Here is an 18,702-nt window from a genome sequence, read left to right as displayed (position 1 = left end):
GCTAATTAATTCTGACAACAGGATTTTGCTAGGAGATCTCAAATAGGACATGAGTGACTTCATTGCTGATAGACATTCATCATCAAGTTTTTACTGAATACTCTGTTGTTGGTGCTGTTTTAGCTAACCAAAATGAATAGTGACTGCAGCCCTCGTGGAGCATCTATATGCTAGTCTGGGAAGTGTATAACAAACAATAAAATGGAGATCAGGAATCTGATGATAAACGCAATGAGAAAACAAAAGTAGATAAAGGAGGCTTCTCATGCGTAGTAGATACTGGTTTGCAGTTTTAGAACTGAATTCTAAGCAAGCTTCCCTAAGAGGACAATAATGAATGAGACAGGGGAGTTACATATATAAATGCTGAGAGAAAGCTTTACAAGCAACGATAGCAGCCCGTAGCCGCAGCCATACTCATCTCATGATGATGAGCATGAAGAGTGAAGCCAAAGCATCCAAGGCCAGTGATAATGATACTCAAGGGAAAACAGCACAGACCACTCACCTGGGGCTCTCTAGACTGCTGCAATTGTTCTCAAACATCCTAAAGCTGTGACCCTTTAAAACAGGGCCTCATATCGTGGTGACCCTCAACCATGAAATTATTTTTGTTGCTACTTGGTTATTTTGCTACTGTTAGGAATCATAGTGTAAATATTTGGGAGATAAAAGTTTGTTGAGACTGACAGGTTGAAAACTGCCAGAGAGGTTTGCCTTTTATTCTGAATGAGGACACACCACAGCGTTTTGAGCAGGAAGTGGTATTTCTGACATGTGTTTTGAAAGTTTGCCCCTTGTTGCTGTACAGGGAATAAACTGCAGAGAAAAAATAGAAGTCTATGAAATACAGCAGAAGGTGATTGCAGTGGCCAAGATGAAACCATTGGTGATATGGATCAGGGTGGCATCAGGGGATTGTTAAGCAATGGTAATATCTGAACATATATTTGGAAGACAAATTTGATTACATATTGAGTATGGACATGGGAGGAAAATAAGAATCAATAATGACTCAGTTTCAGCCTGGACTGATTTAAAAAAAAAAAAAAACTTTTTATAGAGTAGGTTTGGTTAGGAATAGCCTAAAGCTTGACCAAATTATATTATACTAGAGATATTATAAGCTAGTGATGGGATGAAGGCAATTAGACAAATGTTTGTAAAGTTCAAATAGGATATACCATTGATTAAAATACTTAAATACACAATCCAAAAATAAAGACAATGCACGTTTCAGTTCTTGTTAAAACATAATTTGGTATTCAATAATTCATTTTATCCTAAACAACTCAACCTGACCTACACACTACTATAAGCTGCCACAGTGTAGAATAGATACTGTTTTCAGGGGTCTAAGTAAAGTCCTGGCATCACGGGGGTTAATCCTTCTTATGATGCTGAACCCTGAAGATCCATCCAGATGTTTTTTCTTTGTTTATAGGATATGTGAAAATGAATTCTTTACAAAACAACCCAGAAAAGATACTCAAATTCAGCTAATTATTTAATGAATATTTATAAAAATATAAAATTAACACTGAGTTTCAGATACTTAATGTGTTAATGAAAGAGCTTAGGGTCTGAATGAACATACTTTCCAGAAGTGGTTCAGAGATTTGAAACTTGCTAAGAATGTGTTACCAATGTTCCATTCTCCAGTCCCCCTAACCCCTTAGATAATTTGCAAGGCCAATGGAGAAGTCAATGGCCAAATTCTTGTTTTCCCTTAGAGTCAGGATCTGTGTCCCTAGAACTTCCTGTAACTCCTAGTTTATAGCAAGTGTAAGTGTAACTTTTCTCACTTGAATTGAATAACACAGTGTTATTTAAAAGTTAATCCTTACTCTTTGTTGAATGACAGTTCAAGAAAATATGTTTAATAATTTGTTTAATTGATTAATGATTTTAATGAGATTAAAAATCAACAGAAATTTCAAACATTTAGAATATGATTAATTGTGATATCATGAAATTACAAGTGTATACAATAAGATCATCATTAAATTGGTTATTTTTCTAATCGTTGATATCTGAATTATCTAATAACCTACTTTAGGGAAGTCTTCTTAGAATATACTTCTGTAGTTCAACTACATTTTTCCTTCCGTCTCTCATATACATTAAATTTTAGATTTTCTGTTATTTGGACTTTCATTGGTCATTGACAACTTTCTAGATTAGACATTTGACATTATATTTTCAAACAGATATGTCATATACATACAAAAGCATAAGGACACCAAATTTATCTTCCATTTAAAACTTGAGAGTCACTATATCATTACCTAACTCGTGAGTTTTCAAGATCACATCTGAACCAGTCCCAAGATTGTCTTCTCTCACTTAAGCCAAATGGTTTTCCTCCTTTTGAAATTAAGTTTAGTATATCTTTAACATTTTCAGCACAAGACCATATTGGTGTTATTTCTACCACGTTTTTATCTGTAGAGCACAGAAGTTTTGTTCATTCCTATGTAGCATTTCTCTTATTTACCTAGCTCAGATAAACATAAATCACACTTAACTCTCAGTTTCAAGGGGTTATTCATGGATTCCAACTCACTTCAACTTACATGTACATCCCCTAATCATCTATACCTCTGCCTTGAGTCCCTATGCTCTATGTGATGGCTACTTAGCAACAATGTTATATATCTATCATACATATATATATATATATATATATATACATACATATGCATATATGTATGTAACAACAACTAATGATAAAAGAGGCCAAAATTTTTTTAAAAGACCAAGATGAGGTGTATGGGAGAGTTTGAGAGAAGAAAGGAATGAGGGAAATATGTAATTATAATCTCAAAATTTAAAAAGATAATTTAAAAGATTTTATCTTTTTATCTTTTACACATTTCAAAATATAGTTCTAATTAAAATATAATTTCATCACTTTCTCCCTTCCTCTCCTCCCTCCAGCTTGATGTTTGTTGAATTGTTTGATTATTGTGACTTCACATTTTATTACATGGCTATTTTGAAACTGTAGTTATCAATTCTTCCATCCACCCTCTTAAAAGGAAATACAATTGCTTGAGCCTGCTCAGTTTTGAAAGAACCTTTTGGGGCTGGAGAGATGATTCAGTGGGTTAAGAGCACTGTCTGTTCTTCCAAAAGACTGGGGTTCAATTCCCAGCACCCACATGGCAACCCACAACTGTCTGCAACTCCAGTTCCAAGGGATCTGACACCCACACACCAATGCACGTAAAAGAAAAATAAATCATTAGCAAGATACTTTTCAAAGTTGCAGGTGCGCTGCTTCAGAGCTAAGTTAGAAGGGGGTTAAACACGAGAGCTGTTGTGACTGCCCCTAGCCACATTCTATTAGCCTGAATGAAGAGCTGATTCACAACACTAACACTTACTGCAGGGTTTGCTCAATTTTCTGCACCCATTTCTTGAATAACCAGCAATATCTTTAAGGCAGTAAGCAACTTTCCTTTAGACACTAATAAATTTAAGCATACAGCCTAGTCAAGGAACCACAATTATCATGGCAAAGTAGAGAGTCTGAATGTATTAGCTCCTTTCTAGAAAGCTAATTCCCACTCTTGTCCAGCAGTCATGGTAAGTGCTAGAAGGCAAGGGCGAGAGGGATGGGAGGGCCTTCATAATGAGTCACTGGTGAGTGCTATCTCCAGACGACCTGGAAGTAGAATTTGTACACATAGGTCAGTAGTCCATTCTTGACTTTTCTTGTCCTATTATTAAACATTAGACTGGGAAGCTCGAATTGACAGCCATGGACGGGTCTTTTATGTGGACCATATAAATCGCACAACCACCTGGCAGCGACCATCGATGGCCCCTACCCCAGATGGAATGATCAGATCCGGGTCTGTCCACCAGATGGAGCAGCTTAACAGAAGGTTGGTGATTGGTTCAGAATGAGATCCTATAAGCCTGGTAAGGATGGAAAGACATCCCTCTTCTGTTTTCCAGTTCATTATAAGGAAACTGAACAAAATTAATTATGTTAAGCAAGCTGTTCCCAGTATTTTGAAGGCTGGGTTTGGAAGTTAGTGACAGAGAGCACATTAAGCTTGAATGGCATTTAAAGATAGGGTTCTTCAAACTGTCTTACTGGTACAAGCCAAAAATCAGAAATTCTTTATTTTTGGCCCCATCTCCCAAGACATTTACCAAGGATGTGAGGATCTCCATGTGAGAATTTTTGGAAGACTAGTTCATGTCCATCATGAGATGTTTCCAAAGATACCTAACTCAAAATAGTTAACATTCCAAGGATAGTTTCCATAAAAGTTTTAAAGAAAAATTGCCGCATAGATCACAGTAGACTTAGTCCTTGTCTCATCTCCACTGTACACCCATCACCATGGAGGGTATACTCCTCTCTCCTCTCTGTGGACTTAGTTATCTTAGAGTTGTCTTATTAATTGTTCTGGAAGCCTTCTTGGAATTGTAGACACTTCTGATTCCAACACAGTGTTTTACAATTTTTTTCCAACTGCTTTATTCACAGCATTACCAAACACAAATTGGTTATGGTCTTTCCATGTACAGGTATCAAAACATCCAGAGAACCATGGCAACAGAGAGAGCTGAAGAAGATTCTGGCAATCAAAACTCTGAGCAAATACCAGACGGAGGAGGAGGAGGAGGAGGTGGTGGGAGTGACTCAGAAGCAGAATCATCCCAATCAAGCTTAGGTATTAGAGCACTAGAGGTGGCATTTAATGTCTGTGACAGAAGTGTGCCAATCCCTACCCTGCCTCATGGGATAGCCACATATCTCATAGATAAGAGAGAAGCAAAATATGGGAGAACAAGTTGAAGGATTCAGAAGCCTGAGTTAAGGAGATAGCAAAGCCTCCCAGCAGGAATCTCAGAAGACATAGACTCCTGTGTGGTTAAGCAATGTTTATCTGTTGGTGTTTTAAGGATTTGTCACTTATAAATAAAACATGGCAAATGTTCACAATCCATTTCAAGTGAGTCTTGGGCATTTCAGATAAAATTCAGTTTAACTAAAGAGGGACCTGGACACAAAGAGGTTTCTGGTGAGTTTCTTGTTCACAAAGCCCAAGAGCATATTATTTTTACCATGTGTCAAGCCTTATTTTCCTGAGATCTTAATTATTTAAATCTAATCAAATTAAGATGCCAATAATGATGTTTTAAAAGCATGAGGTTGGCTTCTACTTTCTGTACCCATAACAACATATTCAAGTACCACAGTGAAATCCCAGTAACCCACTTCCATTTGAATTGGGTTGGTAACACATTTGCCAAAAAAAGGCCCAGTTTCAGTCTAGGCAAGCAAATATTTAAATTCTTATTCTATCAGGTGTCAGCGATTTTTTGGCAACATAGATATCAGACATCCTTATTTGATTTATTTTACACATGTACACAATGAATTTTAACCATTTAAATTTCCTGCTCTGCTCTCTCTCTCTTGTGTGTGTGTGTGTGTGTCTCTCTCTCTATGTCTCTGTCTATGTCTCTCTCTGTCTCTCTCTAGAACATTTCTTTACACTAGGCTCCCATCTTATTTCCATATAATCTGTATGTGTGGTCCACTGAGTTTCATGGCTAGTGGTATGGGGAAGGATGCTTCCTAGAGCAAGAACAAGTTATCAGTGGATACATAAGTAAAGAAAATTATGTGAAACCCCCTTTCCCCAGTGGGATCCTCCCCGACCCATGATGACCTATGGATGGGCCCAATATTTAGTAAGTCTTGTGTAGACAATGACAGCTGCAGTAAATTTAAATATATAGTGGCCATGCTATAACTTGAAGATATCTTTCAATTGGCCAACCCACTACTTACTGGCTCCTTTCTTCTTAAATGCATACACACATTTTAATCAGTAATTTTAATTGTGCCCATTCTGCTTTTTCTATCAGATGTACTAACAACCCTGGTTAGATGTTGTTGTTGTTGTTGTTGTTGTTGTTGTTGTTGTTGTTACTAATTTCTTTGTTCAGTCTTCTGAAAGACATATGGTACAACAATCAAGTAAATAGAAAGAGGATGAGAAAATGTGCATAGGATTATTTCTGGATTTAGTATTGAATCACATGTAATTTACTACATAATAAAACCCTTGGTTGTAGTAGATCGAACTCACAACTGAATTGACCCTTCAGATCTGCCAGTGAGCAATGTAAGCTGACTAAGGCTGGCAGGTTGCTTAGGATGTTGCTTAGGATGCTGTTGGACTCCTAGTCACATGTAGTCACCTGTGTCACCTGTGTATTAGCTGTGTGGAGGTTGCTCTGAGATGGCCTTGGTTTGGAAGCTTTTCCTTCTGGCTATTTTCCTTAATGGACATGGGGACAGAAAAGAGACAGCAACACAAGTGCTACGGACCCTATTTCAGAATTCACATGTTGCTCCTACCTTGTGGGACCAGATAAAACAAAGCACAAATCGAAGCTCAATCAGCCAGAGAGGAGCTTGAAAGTCCAACAGCAGAGAAGTGTTTATAGGAGGGGAAGCTTCTGTAAACTGTCTTAATTACAGGTAACATTTGTAATAAAACAAGAAAGAAAAACAACGGGAAGAGACTTGAGAAGACTTGAACATAGTTGAAATTATATAAGAACGTTATTAGGAAATAATGATTCCTGACTTTTTAATTTTATTTATTTGTTTGTTTGTTTGTTTTTTACACTCCAGGTTTTATTCACCTCCCAGTCCACCCTCCCATACATCCTCCCCAACCCCTGTCTCCGCAAGGATGTCCTCACCCAACCCCCCCCCTCCACTCCCATTCTAAGGCTCTAAACTCCCTGGAGCCTCCAGTTTCTTTAGGGTTAGGTGCATCTTCTCCCACTGAGTCCAGACCCGAAATCCTCTGCTGTATATGTGTTGAGAGCTTCATATAAGCTGGCATACGCTGCCTGGTTGGTGACCCAGTATCTGAGAGATCTTAAGGGTCCAGGTTAATTGAGACTGCTGGCCTCCCTCCTCCTTAGCTTCTTTCAGCTTTTTCCTAGTTCAACCACAAGAGTCAGCCAACTTCTGTCCATTGGTTGATTGGAAATATCTGCATCTGACTCTTTCAGCTGTTTATTGGGTCTTTCAGAGGGCAGTCATGATAGATCCCTTTTGTGAGCACTCCATAGCCTCAGTAATAGTGTCAGACCTTGGGGCCTCCCCTTGAGCTGGATCCCATTTTGGGCCTGTCGCTGCACCTTCTTTTCCTCAGGCTCTTCTCCATTTCTATCCCTGCAGTTCTTTCAGACAGGAACAATTGTGGGTCAGAGTTTTGACTGTGGGATAGCAACCCCATTCCTAACTCAATGCTCTGTCTTTCTTCTGGAGTTCGGCTTTGCAAGTTCCCACTGTAGGGCATTTCATCTAGGGTCCCTATCTTTGAGTCCTGAGAGTCTCTCACCTCCCAGGTCTCTGGTGCATTTTAGAGGGTCCTCCCAACCTCCTACCTCCCAAGGTTGCCTGTTTCCAATCCTTCAGCTGGCCCTCAGGGCTTCAGTCATTTTCCCCCACCCAATACCAGATCATGTTCCCCTCTCCCACCCTTCACCTATTCCTTTTCCCTCCCAGGCCCCTCCCTACCTCCCCCTTGTGATTGTTTTGTTCTCCCTACAAGGAGTCCTCACTTGGGCACTTAAGCTTGTTAACCTTTTTGAGTTCTGTGGACTGTATCTTGGGTATTCTGTATTTTTTTTAACTAATATCCACTTATAGAGTACATACCATGCATGTCTTTTTGGGTCTGAGTTTCCTCATTCAGGATGACATTTATGGTTCCATACATTTGCCTGCAAAACTCAGGATGTCCTCATTCTTAATAGCTAACTAGTATTCCATTGTATAAATGAACCACATTTTCTGTATCCATTGTTCTGTCCTAGGACATCCGGGTTGTTTCCAGCTTCTGGCTATCACAAATAAGGCCACTATGAACATAGTGGAACACATGCCCCTGTGGCAAGGTGGGGCATCTTTTGGTATATTTCCAAGAGTGGTACAGCTGGGTCTTCAGGTAGATCTATTTTCACTTTTCTGAGGAACGTCCAAATTGATTTCCAGAGTGGTTCTACCAGTTTGCAATTCCACCAAAAATGGAAGAGTGTTCCTCTTTCTCCACATTCTCCATTGCTGGAGAGAACCGAAAGCGCATAAAGCCACCTACAAAAACAAATATAACAGGAACCAACAGTCATCAATGTTTAATATCTCTCAATATTAATGGACTCAAATCACCTATAAAAAGACATAAGCTGAGAGAGAGAATACACAAACAAGATCCAGCATTTTGCTGCATAAAAGAAACACACTTCAATAAAAAAGACAGACACTAACTCAGAGTAAAAAGGTGAAAAGAGGTCTTCCAGGCAAATGGTCTAGAGAAACCAGCTGGAGTTGCCATCCTAATATCCAATATAGTAGATCTCAACTAAAAGTTATCAAGTGTGATGAGAAAGGACACTTCATATTCATCAAAGGGAAAATCCACCAAAGAAAGTCTCAATCCTAAACATCTATGCCCCAAATGCAAGGGCAGCCACATGTATTAAAGAAACTTTACTTAGGCTTAAAACACGCATTGAATCCCACACAATAATAGTGGAAGACTTCAACACCTCATTTTTACCAATGGACAGGTCATTGAAACAGAAACTAAGCTGTGACACAATGAGACTAATAGAGGTTATGAACCATATGGATTTGACAGATATCTACAGAACATTTCACCCTAAAACAGAAGAAGACACCTTCTTCTCAGCACCTCATGGTATCTTCTCCAAAATCAACCATATAATTGGTCACAAAACAACCCTCAACAGATACAAGAAAATTGAAGTAATCCTATCAGATCACCATGGCCTAAGGCTGGCCTTCAGTATAGCAAAAACAACAGAAAGACCATATATACATGGGGAAACTGAAACTCTCTACTCAATGATAACTTTGTCAGGGAAGAAATAAAGAAAGAAATTAAAGACTTCCTGAAATTTAATGAAAATGAAGGTACAACATACCCAAACTTATGGGATACAATGAAAGCAGTGCTAAGAGGAAAATTCGTAGTACCCTGGTAAAGAAACTGGAGAGATCTTACACTAGCAACTTAACAGCACACCTGAGGGCTCTAGAGCAAAAAGAAGAAAATATACCCAAGAGGAGTAGACAGCAGGAAATTGTCAAACTCAGGGCCAAAATCAGCCAAATAGAAACAAAGAGAAAAATACATAGATAAACCCCTAGCCAAACTAACTAAAGGGCCCAGAGACAGTATCTAAATTAACAAGATCAGAAACAAAAAGGATGACATAACAACAGAAACGGAGGAAATTCAAAAAATCATCAGATCCTACTACAAAAGCCTATACTCAGCAAAACTGTAAAATCTAGATGAAATGAATGGTTTTATAGACAGATACCACACACCAAAGTTAAATCAAGAGCAGGTAAACAGGTCCATATCCCTTAAGGAAATAGCAGCAGTCATTGCAAGTCTCCCAACCAAAAAAAGCACAAGGCCAGATGGATTTAGTGCAGAATTCTACCAAACCTTCAAAGAAGATCTGATACCAGTATTTCTCAAAGGAATCCATAAAATAGAAACAGAAGGATCACTACCTCATTCTATGAAACCACAAGTACTCTGATACCTAAACCACACAAGGACCCAACCAAAAAAGAGTACTTTAGACCAATCTCATTTATAAACATCGATGCAAATATACTCAATAAAATTCTTGCAAACCAAATCCAAGAACACATCAAAACCATCATTCACCATGACCAACTAGGCTTCATCCCAGGGATGCAAGGTTGGTTCAATATACAAAAATCCATTAATGTAGTTCAGTATATAAACAAACTCAAAGGAAAAAAATCTCATGGTCATCTCCTTAGATGCAGAAAAAAAAAAGCCTTTGACAAAATACATCACCTCTTCATGTTAGAAGTATTGGAGGGATCAGGATTCAAGTCCCATACCTAAACAGAATAAAAGCAATTTACTGCAAACCAAGAGCCAATATCAAATTAAATGGAGAGATACTTGAAGCAATCCCACTGAAATCAGGGACAAGGATGCCCACTCTCCCCATATCAATTTAATATAGTACTCAAAGTGCTAGCTAGAACAATAAAACAACAAAAAGAGATCAAGGGGATACAAATTGGCAAAGATCAAATAAAGGTATCACTATTTGCACATGATGTAATGGTATACTTAAGCGACCCCAAAAATTCTACCAGAGAACTTCTCCAGCTGACAAACAACTTCAGCAAAGTGGTCAGATATAAAATTAAGTCAAATAAATCAGTAGCCTTCCTTTATACAAATGATAAACAGCCTGAGGAAGAAATTAGGGAAACAACTCCCTTCACAATAGCCACAAATAATATAAAATATCTTGGGGTAGCTCTAACCAAACAAGTGAAAGATTCCTGACTCTTAAAAACTCAAAATTTGAAATACTCAAAAACATATCCAGAATATTTAGTATGCTAACATGATGCCATAAAAGGAAAATTCTGAGGTTCATGCATAAAATTATTTAAAATATTTAAATAAAAATTATAAATCAGGTATGATACCACATGGTTTTACTCCCAACACCTAGGGACTAGAGACTAGAAGATCATGAGTTTGAATTTAGGTTACACTATATTGTGATGCTGCTTTTTGAAAAAAACGTGTCGTTACCTCTAGGCTATAAGATAGAAATGGAAGGTACATACATTTTATTTTATGCTTACAAAATTGAGGGGCAACCTCAAGTGTTTTCATCTTCCACCTCATTTGATATAGGATCTTTATAGGGTTTTACCAGCATGTACAACAGGCTAGCTAGACAGAACTTCTGGGAATTCTCTTGTCTCTGCCTCCCACCTCTGCATAGGAAGCTTGGATTGTAGGTGTGCTCCTGCTCAGAGCTTTACAGGGTTCTGGCAATTCAGACTTGTATGGCAAGTCTATGTATGGCTATAAAATACTTCATTCTGTATATGCATATGTTCGAGAATTTGGAAGAAATTCTGATGCACTTTTGGTATCAAGCATCTTAGACAAGAAACACTTGAAATTCTTGACATGGTCATGTCACTATGAAAAAGCAAGTGTCTGCCATGTGAGTGGAAGTCTGTGCTCTGCTATGGGAAGAGACATGCTCCATGTGGGAGGACTTTTCTCACAGCATATTCCATTACTTTGCTTCATGTTTCTAGATCTGAGGAGAGAAGGGTCACTTTCTCCTGTCAACTCACAGAAGGTCACCTTGCTGCTGCAGTCTCCAGCGGTCAAGTTCATCACCAATCCTGAGTTCTTCACTGTGTTGCATGCCAATTATGTGAGTGCTCCCAAAACAAAGGCAGGGTGGACTGGCTCCCTGAAAACCCAAGAAGAGCTTTATGTAGTCATTTAATAAGATAAAGGGGCTACAATTTTACTCAGTGAACCAGGGGAAAGAAAGAATTCTTTATATTTATTTTATCTTTTGAGATTATAGTTACATCATTTCCTTTTCTCCTTTCTCTTTCTTTCCTCCAAATTTTCCCATATGTCCTTCCCTTTACTTTTTCAAATGTATGACCCATTTTTTTCATTAATGGTTTTGTGTGTGTGTGAGTGTGTGTGTGCAACTCAGACCATACTTTTCCATGTGAGTCTCTCAATAAAGAAGGAAGGATTAAGAAACTTTATTGCCTTCTATTGTAGAAATTATTTAACCCTGCCTGGGGTTTCTACCCAGCCTTGATCATTCAGTTCCCAGATAAAAGACATATGTAACCTTTATATTTACAATAAGCCTTAATCAGCACTACAGTTGGGCACATATCTACCCTTTACACTATTAGAATCTACTTTTCTATCAATAACCCCAAATTATTACCTACTATCTTTCATCTTGGATGCTCTTAACTCCCTCCAGGCCATGTTTTTATGGTTCACCTAACCCGTGGTGACTTCTCCTTCCTCCTCCACCTTCTTTTTCTCCTCGTGGTTCTCCTCCAACCCCAAGCCTAGGAATCTGAAACCTCACCTAATGTCTCTTCTGTCCAGCTATTGGCTATCTGCATCTTTATCTGCCAATTAAAAAATAACTTGGGGCCAAGGTCACATAGCATCCCTTAGATCTACCTGCAGACTCCAGGTCTTGAAGGCCTGCATGTAGCATTACAATACAGAACAAGACCAAACCCAACAGCCTTCCCAAGGCTTTCTTCAGGATCATGTTAATGAACATTCCTTGGAAACAAATACATGCTGTTTTTATTGTTCTTAAATTTTGTAAAAAGCAAGAGTGTAAAGTGTACAAATATTACCCATTCATAACCATTTTTAAACTCATCTTTATTGAAAACATTTTAGATACTTTCTCTTAAATAATAACTAGACTATCTTTTGATATAGTTTTAAAATATATTGATATTATTTGTGATTTGGCTTCACATATATCCTTTTTTTTCCTTGAATTTTCAGGGACATTTTCCCAAAATGTACATTACAGTGTTCATTAATTCTTCTATCTCACAAACTTTTTTGTAATTTGGGCCAGAAACTGGAATCACAAAAACAGATTAGGGAGACACCTAAGTGTCAGCAGATAGCTGTTTTGTGGAGAGCACATGTAAGGCTGTCAATCTAATGTGATAGGACAGAGTCCAAATTGAGAGAGAGCAAATTGAGAGATACTGACTGGGTGACATGATACATGAGGCAAAGGCTGAATTGAGTCTTGGAAGTTTAAAGAGAATGGGGGAAAGCCCAAGCAAATGGGTCAGTGTATTAGGAAGGATGTAGCAGCCAGGACTACAAAGTAGCTTCACTGTGGATGGCAGACATGGAAGAAATGATGAAACATCAGCATCCTGACAAACAGCTAAGGCACTACTCTATTCAGCTGACAACATAAGCTTGTGGTGCTCTGGGAGACCAGCTCTGATGACTAGGTAGTCTGATGAAGCATTTCTCTGGCAGAGTCTCAGAGAAGTGCTGAGAGGCCAAGACTAAAGGCTGATTCAACCCAATCAAGCAAAAACTGATTAAAGCCCCAAGCTCAATGAGGTACTGAAAGAGTAGGGAGAAATGGCTTAGCTCTAAGAGAATGCTGAGAAAACAGTTAATGCTGCTTGGATCTCCTATGGCCAACTGTTGAATAATATATGAAGACTCAAGAGATACTAGGTGGTTTCTATTTGGGTACCAGCATTAGTGGTGACTGTGAGGCAGGTTCAGTGAGTGATTTGATGCAAGGATAGAGGCTGTGACTGAGAAAGAAGGAATTGAGGGTTTAGGCAAAGCAATCCCCAATGAGATAGTGGAGAATCTTAAAGGATAACAAGTATGCCATATACTGCACATATACTCTGCTCTATATGCTGGGCTTCATGTGGGCCTTGGAAATGTCAGAAACACTAGGCTGATGACCTTTTTAGCCTCCTAGAGTGTTCTTTCATCACAGTACTGTACATACTGGTGCATGTGAGTGCTCACCCCAGTCCAACACCAGCCAGGTCTAGCTTCATCAAGCACTTTGGTGCTTATGTAAAATAAAATTATAATTTGACTAACTTAGCAAGTCTTTTTTTTTTTTTTTTTTTGGTTTTTTGGTTTTTTTCGAGACAGGGTTTCTCTGTGTATCCCTGGCTGTCCTGAAACTCATTCAGTAGACCAGGCTGGCCTCAAACTCAGATATCTGCCTGCCTCCCAAGTGCTGGGATTAAAAGCATGCACCACCACGCCCGACAACTTAGCAAGTCTTAAAACAGCCTTATTTTCTTCTCACCTCCTCACCCGTAGATGTTATATAAGACTCACTAGAATGATAGGGTTCTGAAGGCCAACTTCAACTATAACTACTGTCATGGGTTAGATAGATAAAAGAATCTAAAGCATAGCCCTGAAGTCAAAGGAAATAGGAAGGAGAAGAGCAATGTTCAGAAAAGTACGGTGAGGTTGAAAGAGCCCAAGTGTAACTGACACTAGGAAGAAGATCCTGAAGGTCAGGTAGAATCAGAAGGGCAAATATGCCTAGAGGAGTTGTGTGCACATTTCCCTGTTGAGCAGTGCTTCTAAAGCCTGCCTTTCTAGCTTACACAAATCAATACCAGGTTGGACTCGTACCATGTTAAAGTCCTCAGTGTGTTTATTCTCTTTTCTAACATCACATCCTCTTCCTTCCTTTCTCCCAAACCACCTCAGAGTGCCTACAGGGTTTTCACAAGCAGCACTTGCCTGAAGCATATGATTTTAAAAGTCCGAAGAGATGCTCGAAATTTTGAGCGCTATCAGCACAACCGGGACCTGGTGAATTTCATCAACATGTTTGCAGATACTCGGCTGGAACTGCCCCGGGGTTGGGAGATCAAAACTGATCATCAGGGAAAGGTGAGAATAATCAATATGTGGGGCTGTCACCAAACACCAAGTTTCCCCAAAGCAAAAGATAAGGAAGAAAGTGAGGGGAAGACTGGGGAAGGGAGCTTACAAGTCTCAGAGCTGTAATATTGGCCCCCTGGGAAGAAGGGAGGCAGTGACTTGCACAACAGGTTTCTTACTCATTCCACAAAGCATATACAATATCTTATGAGATAGTTAGCATTTTTAGCTTCTTCCTTCTAGAAGTCAAATAGTGCCACTGCTGTCTTGGGGAACAAAATACTCATCCAACTTTACACCTTTAAAATTTGGACTGATTTTGTTCAATGTCTTAGTTACTTTACTATGACCAAGTTAACTTCCAAAAAGAAAGTATTTGAGACTTACGGTTTCACAGGGTTAGAACCCATGGTTATCATGGCAGAAAACATGGCAGCAGGCAATAGCTGAGAGTTCACATCCTGAGCAAGGATAGTTACTGGGTACGGCACAAGTCTTTTGCAACCTTAAATCCTACCTCCAGTAGCACACCTTCTTCAAAAAGGCCACACCTCCTAAGACTTCTGTATTTGTCACTGTTCTGTAGCTGTGAAGAGATACCATGATGGAAGTAACTCTTATAAAGGAGAGCATTTAATTGGGGGCTTGCTTAAAGTTTCAGGGACTTAGTCTATGATCATCATGGCAGCAGCAGACATGGAGGTAGGCAGGCATGGTGCTGGAGAAGTAGCTGAGAGCTACATCCTAAACTGTAGGCTGGGGGACGGGGTGCAGGGGTGCTAGCATGAACTTTGAAACCTTAAAGCCCAGGCACAGTAACACATTTTCTCCAAGGTCACACCAACTCCAGCTGGGCCATACCTTCTAGTCCTCCTAGTCCTTCCTGTAGTGGTTTCAATAAGAATGGCTCCTCGTAGGCATATCTGGATGCTTAGGGAGCAGCATTAAGAAGTGTGGCCTTGCTGGAATAGATGGGGCCTTGTTGGAACAAGCTTAGTAATAAAAGTCACAAAAGTTGGAGGAGAAAGGGGATGCCAGGAAGTGAAAACAAACTAAAAAAAGCCTGATGCTAAATGGCATAAAGGGAGTGGTGAGCTAAAAACAAGACCCCCACCCAGCTAAGCTTCCAACTTGTACAAAAGAATTAAAGAAGAGCTTAGGACCTAGCATGATGGTGTACACCTTTATTTCCAGCACTCAGAAAGCAGAGACAGGCAGATCTCTATGTTTGATGCCTGCCTGGTCTACAAAGCAAGTTCCAGGTCAGGCAAACTTAGGCAGTGAAGACAACCGTTAAAACAAAAGCTGATAAAAAATGTATTTGAATAAGGGGGCCATGTTCCAGCCCAAGCAAGCAGCAGAATGTGGCTTCAGCCAGGTAGTTCTGGTTTTAAAGTCAAGGGTACACAAAGGGAGTTATGCAACTAAGGAAAGCCACGGAGGCTAGACATGTGTCAGGGGTGTCCTTGCACGGAGCCCCAGAGATGCCCTTGAGTGACTGTGAAAGTGAAACCTGAATTGTCTGGAAGACTTCAAGATGTTGGAAATGCCAGAACCAAGCTTTGAACCAGCTCAAGAGAAAGAGAAAAGTATGTGGCAGTCAGCAACGCTGAAAGGAATTTGACATCAGACATGGAGATGCACAGTTTGCCCAGGTGTTTTTTGTTTTGTTTTGTTTTGTTTGCCTTATTTCAGTCCAGTATTTCCACACTATGTTCCCTTTTAGAACAGTAGTGTATATTTGTGCCTTATATATTGGAAATATGTAATCTGATTTTTATTTTGATTTTATAGAGAATTATAGTTTAGAGATTACTGTGAGTCTCAGAAGAGAGTTAGGACTCTGGACTTTTAAATAACTTTGAGACTGATAGACTATTTGATGTTTGAAGTTGTATTGAATGCATTTTGTACTGATATGGCTACAAGCCTATGGGGGCCAGGGAGTGGAATGTGGTGGTTTTAATGAAAATGGCCTCACAGGCTCATGGGAAGTGACATAATTTAAAAGGATTAGGACATGTGGCCTTGTTGGGAGAAGTGTATGACTGGAGGTGGGCTTTGAGGTTTCAGAAGCACAAGCCAGACCCAGGGGCTCACTCTTTCTCCCTGATCCCTAATGGTCCAGATGTAAGGCTCTTAGCCCCTTCTAAAGCCTGGACGCGGCCATGCTTCCCTCCGTGGTGATAATGAACTAAACCTCTGAGCATGTAAGTAAGCCCTAATTAAATGTTTTTTTGTAAGAGTTACTATAGTCTTGGGGTCTCGTTACAGCCATAAGGCATTGACTTAGACACTTCTCAAATAGCACCTTAAATATGGGATTCTTATTTAAACCCACCATGTCTTTCAAGCCATTCCTTCAACTGAGATCAATTATTCAAAAATACTAGTCTATGACAGTCATTCTCATAATTAGGTTCTGTGCTGTGACCAAATCAACCCTTTCCACACATACCCTTAAGACCTCTTATATACCCTACCCCTGAAACAATAAAGTTGAGCTGCCTCATTAAAACAGTCTTCAGAAGTCCTTCTGTCATACTCATGACCATCCAAATCCTGCTCACTGCTCCTGCTCCCTCTACCCTCATGGGCCAGACTCCAGTGACCCCCGAAGCAGAAGGGAGACCCACAATCTGTGTATGTAGATAAATATTTAGAATGTAGTTAAGGGTTGTGCTGCTTTAGTGGTGGTTGTAGCTTCTCCTCCAAGATGTGTGACTTCACTATCCCTGGGTAGCTGGCTAAGTTTCCAGCTCCATGCATGATTTCTTTCGTGTTTAGTGTTAACATCCAACCAGGGAGCTATTGATTACCTCCAAGGACACATGCCACTATTTTGCAATGACATTCTGGTCTTTCATCCCTATATAGATTTATTGGGGGCCAGCTAAATGCTATGCATTATTCTTGGCCTTGGGTTTTCACAAAGAATTAAAATAAAGAATCCTACATTCTAGGAGCTCAGTATTCTATTGAAAAAAGGATAATTATTTTAGTTTATGGGTTAAAGATGAAGGGAAAGCTACATTACTCAATTGGTTATGGGGTGGGCCTTATAATAGAAAGGATGAAAATGTTTCCTGAGAGTCTTGTGCTTTGTGGCCTTTTCTTTCATTGGTTGAAATCTTATCATTTCTTCCTGCCAGGTTGGGCACTGTTTTCTATGTTCACATGACCTTGTCAGTGTCATAGCTCCTTCTTCCTCCTTGATGAAATTTTGTGCTTAGATTTATCCTGTGTATCTTACACCATCCCCAGAAAATTTTAAAATGTTTATTTTCAGCATATTTAACATTTTTATTATATAGGTCCTTCACTTCTTTGGTTAGGTTTATTCTATGATATTTTTTTCTTTGAGGCTATTGTGAATGGGGGTATGTCCATGATCTCTTTCTTCATAAGTTTGTTGTTAGTGTATGGGAAATCTATTGATCTGTGCAAACTGATTCTGTAGCCTACCACCACGTCTAACTGATTAATAAAATAAATGTAGCAAAATGAAAATTTTCCCAAAAGATTCTTGCCCATTCAATGAAATCCTGATCAAAATCTCCATCTTATTCTTCACAAAAAAGAAAACAAACCAATCTGTCCAAAAATTCATATGGAATCACAATAGCCCTAGAGTAACCAAAACAATCCCAATTAAAACAAACAGACAAACCAGTGCTGGAAGAATCACAATTTCATATCTTAAAATATTATAGACCTATAGTAACAGAAACAATGTAGTATGAAACAATAGGAAACAGTTAGACCAAAAAAATCAAAGACATAAACATGAATACACATAATTGCAGCAACAGTTGACAAAGAAGAAACAAGAACAAAGGAACAGAGGAAGTAACTGAATATTAAATATTAACATCAATTAAAGAAGCATATATCAAATATTAAAAATGAAACTTTGTTAATCTAAAATAAATTATTTATGTCTATCATGATTGTGTATCCCTATGATCTAAATAATTAGATGTCTATGAAGTAGATCCTATTTCATAAAAATTTGTTTAAGGAAGCAGACTCATTGAGCATTATTCTTGGTCTTTGGAGGGCCAAAAACAAATATGATGAAAATAAATTTTAAGAGGAACACTCCTCCATTGCTGGTGGGATTGCAAATTTATACAACCACTCTGAAAAATCAGCCTGGTGGTTTCTCAGAAAATTGGACATAGTACTACCTGAAAATCCAGCAATACCTCTCTTGTGCATATACCCAGAAGATGTTCCAACTGGTAATGAGACTACATGTTCCACTATGTTCATAGCAGCCTTATTTATAATAGCCAGAAGCTGGGAAGAACTCAGATGTCCCTCAACAGAGGAATGGATACAG

General features: G+C 39.0%; 1 protein-coding gene across 8 annotated transcripts in view; it reads left to right on the top strand.

Annotated features, from left to right (window-relative positions):
* Nucleotides 1-18,702, top strand: part of Hecw1 (HECT, C2 and WW domain containing E3 ubiquitin protein ligase 1) — a 275,440-nt gene that overhangs the window by 191,402 nt on the left and 65,336 nt on the right. For all 8 annotated transcript variants that reach the window (XM_021180044.1, XM_029468504.1, XM_029468501.1 and 5 more), the window contains 4 exons: nt 3,743-3,893; nt 4,549-4,694; nt 11,204-11,325; nt 14,181-14,366. In XM_021180044.1, the coding sequence (XP_021035703.1) occupies nt 3,743-3,893; nt 4,549-4,694; nt 11,204-11,325; nt 14,181-14,366 (605 nt within the window). The remainder of the gene's footprint in view (nt 1-3,742; nt 3,894-4,548; nt 4,695-11,203; nt 11,326-14,180; nt 14,367-18,702) is intronic.

This window comes from Mus caroli, chromosome 13, assembly GCF_900094665.2.
Source record: "Mus caroli chromosome 13, CAROLI_EIJ_v1.1, whole genome shotgun sequence".
Classification (NCBI taxonomy): Eukaryota; Metazoa; Chordata; class Mammalia; order Rodentia; family Muridae; genus Mus; species Mus caroli.
Note: the sequence above shows the minus strand (reverse complement) of the source record. Positions and strands in the feature narration are given on the sequence as shown.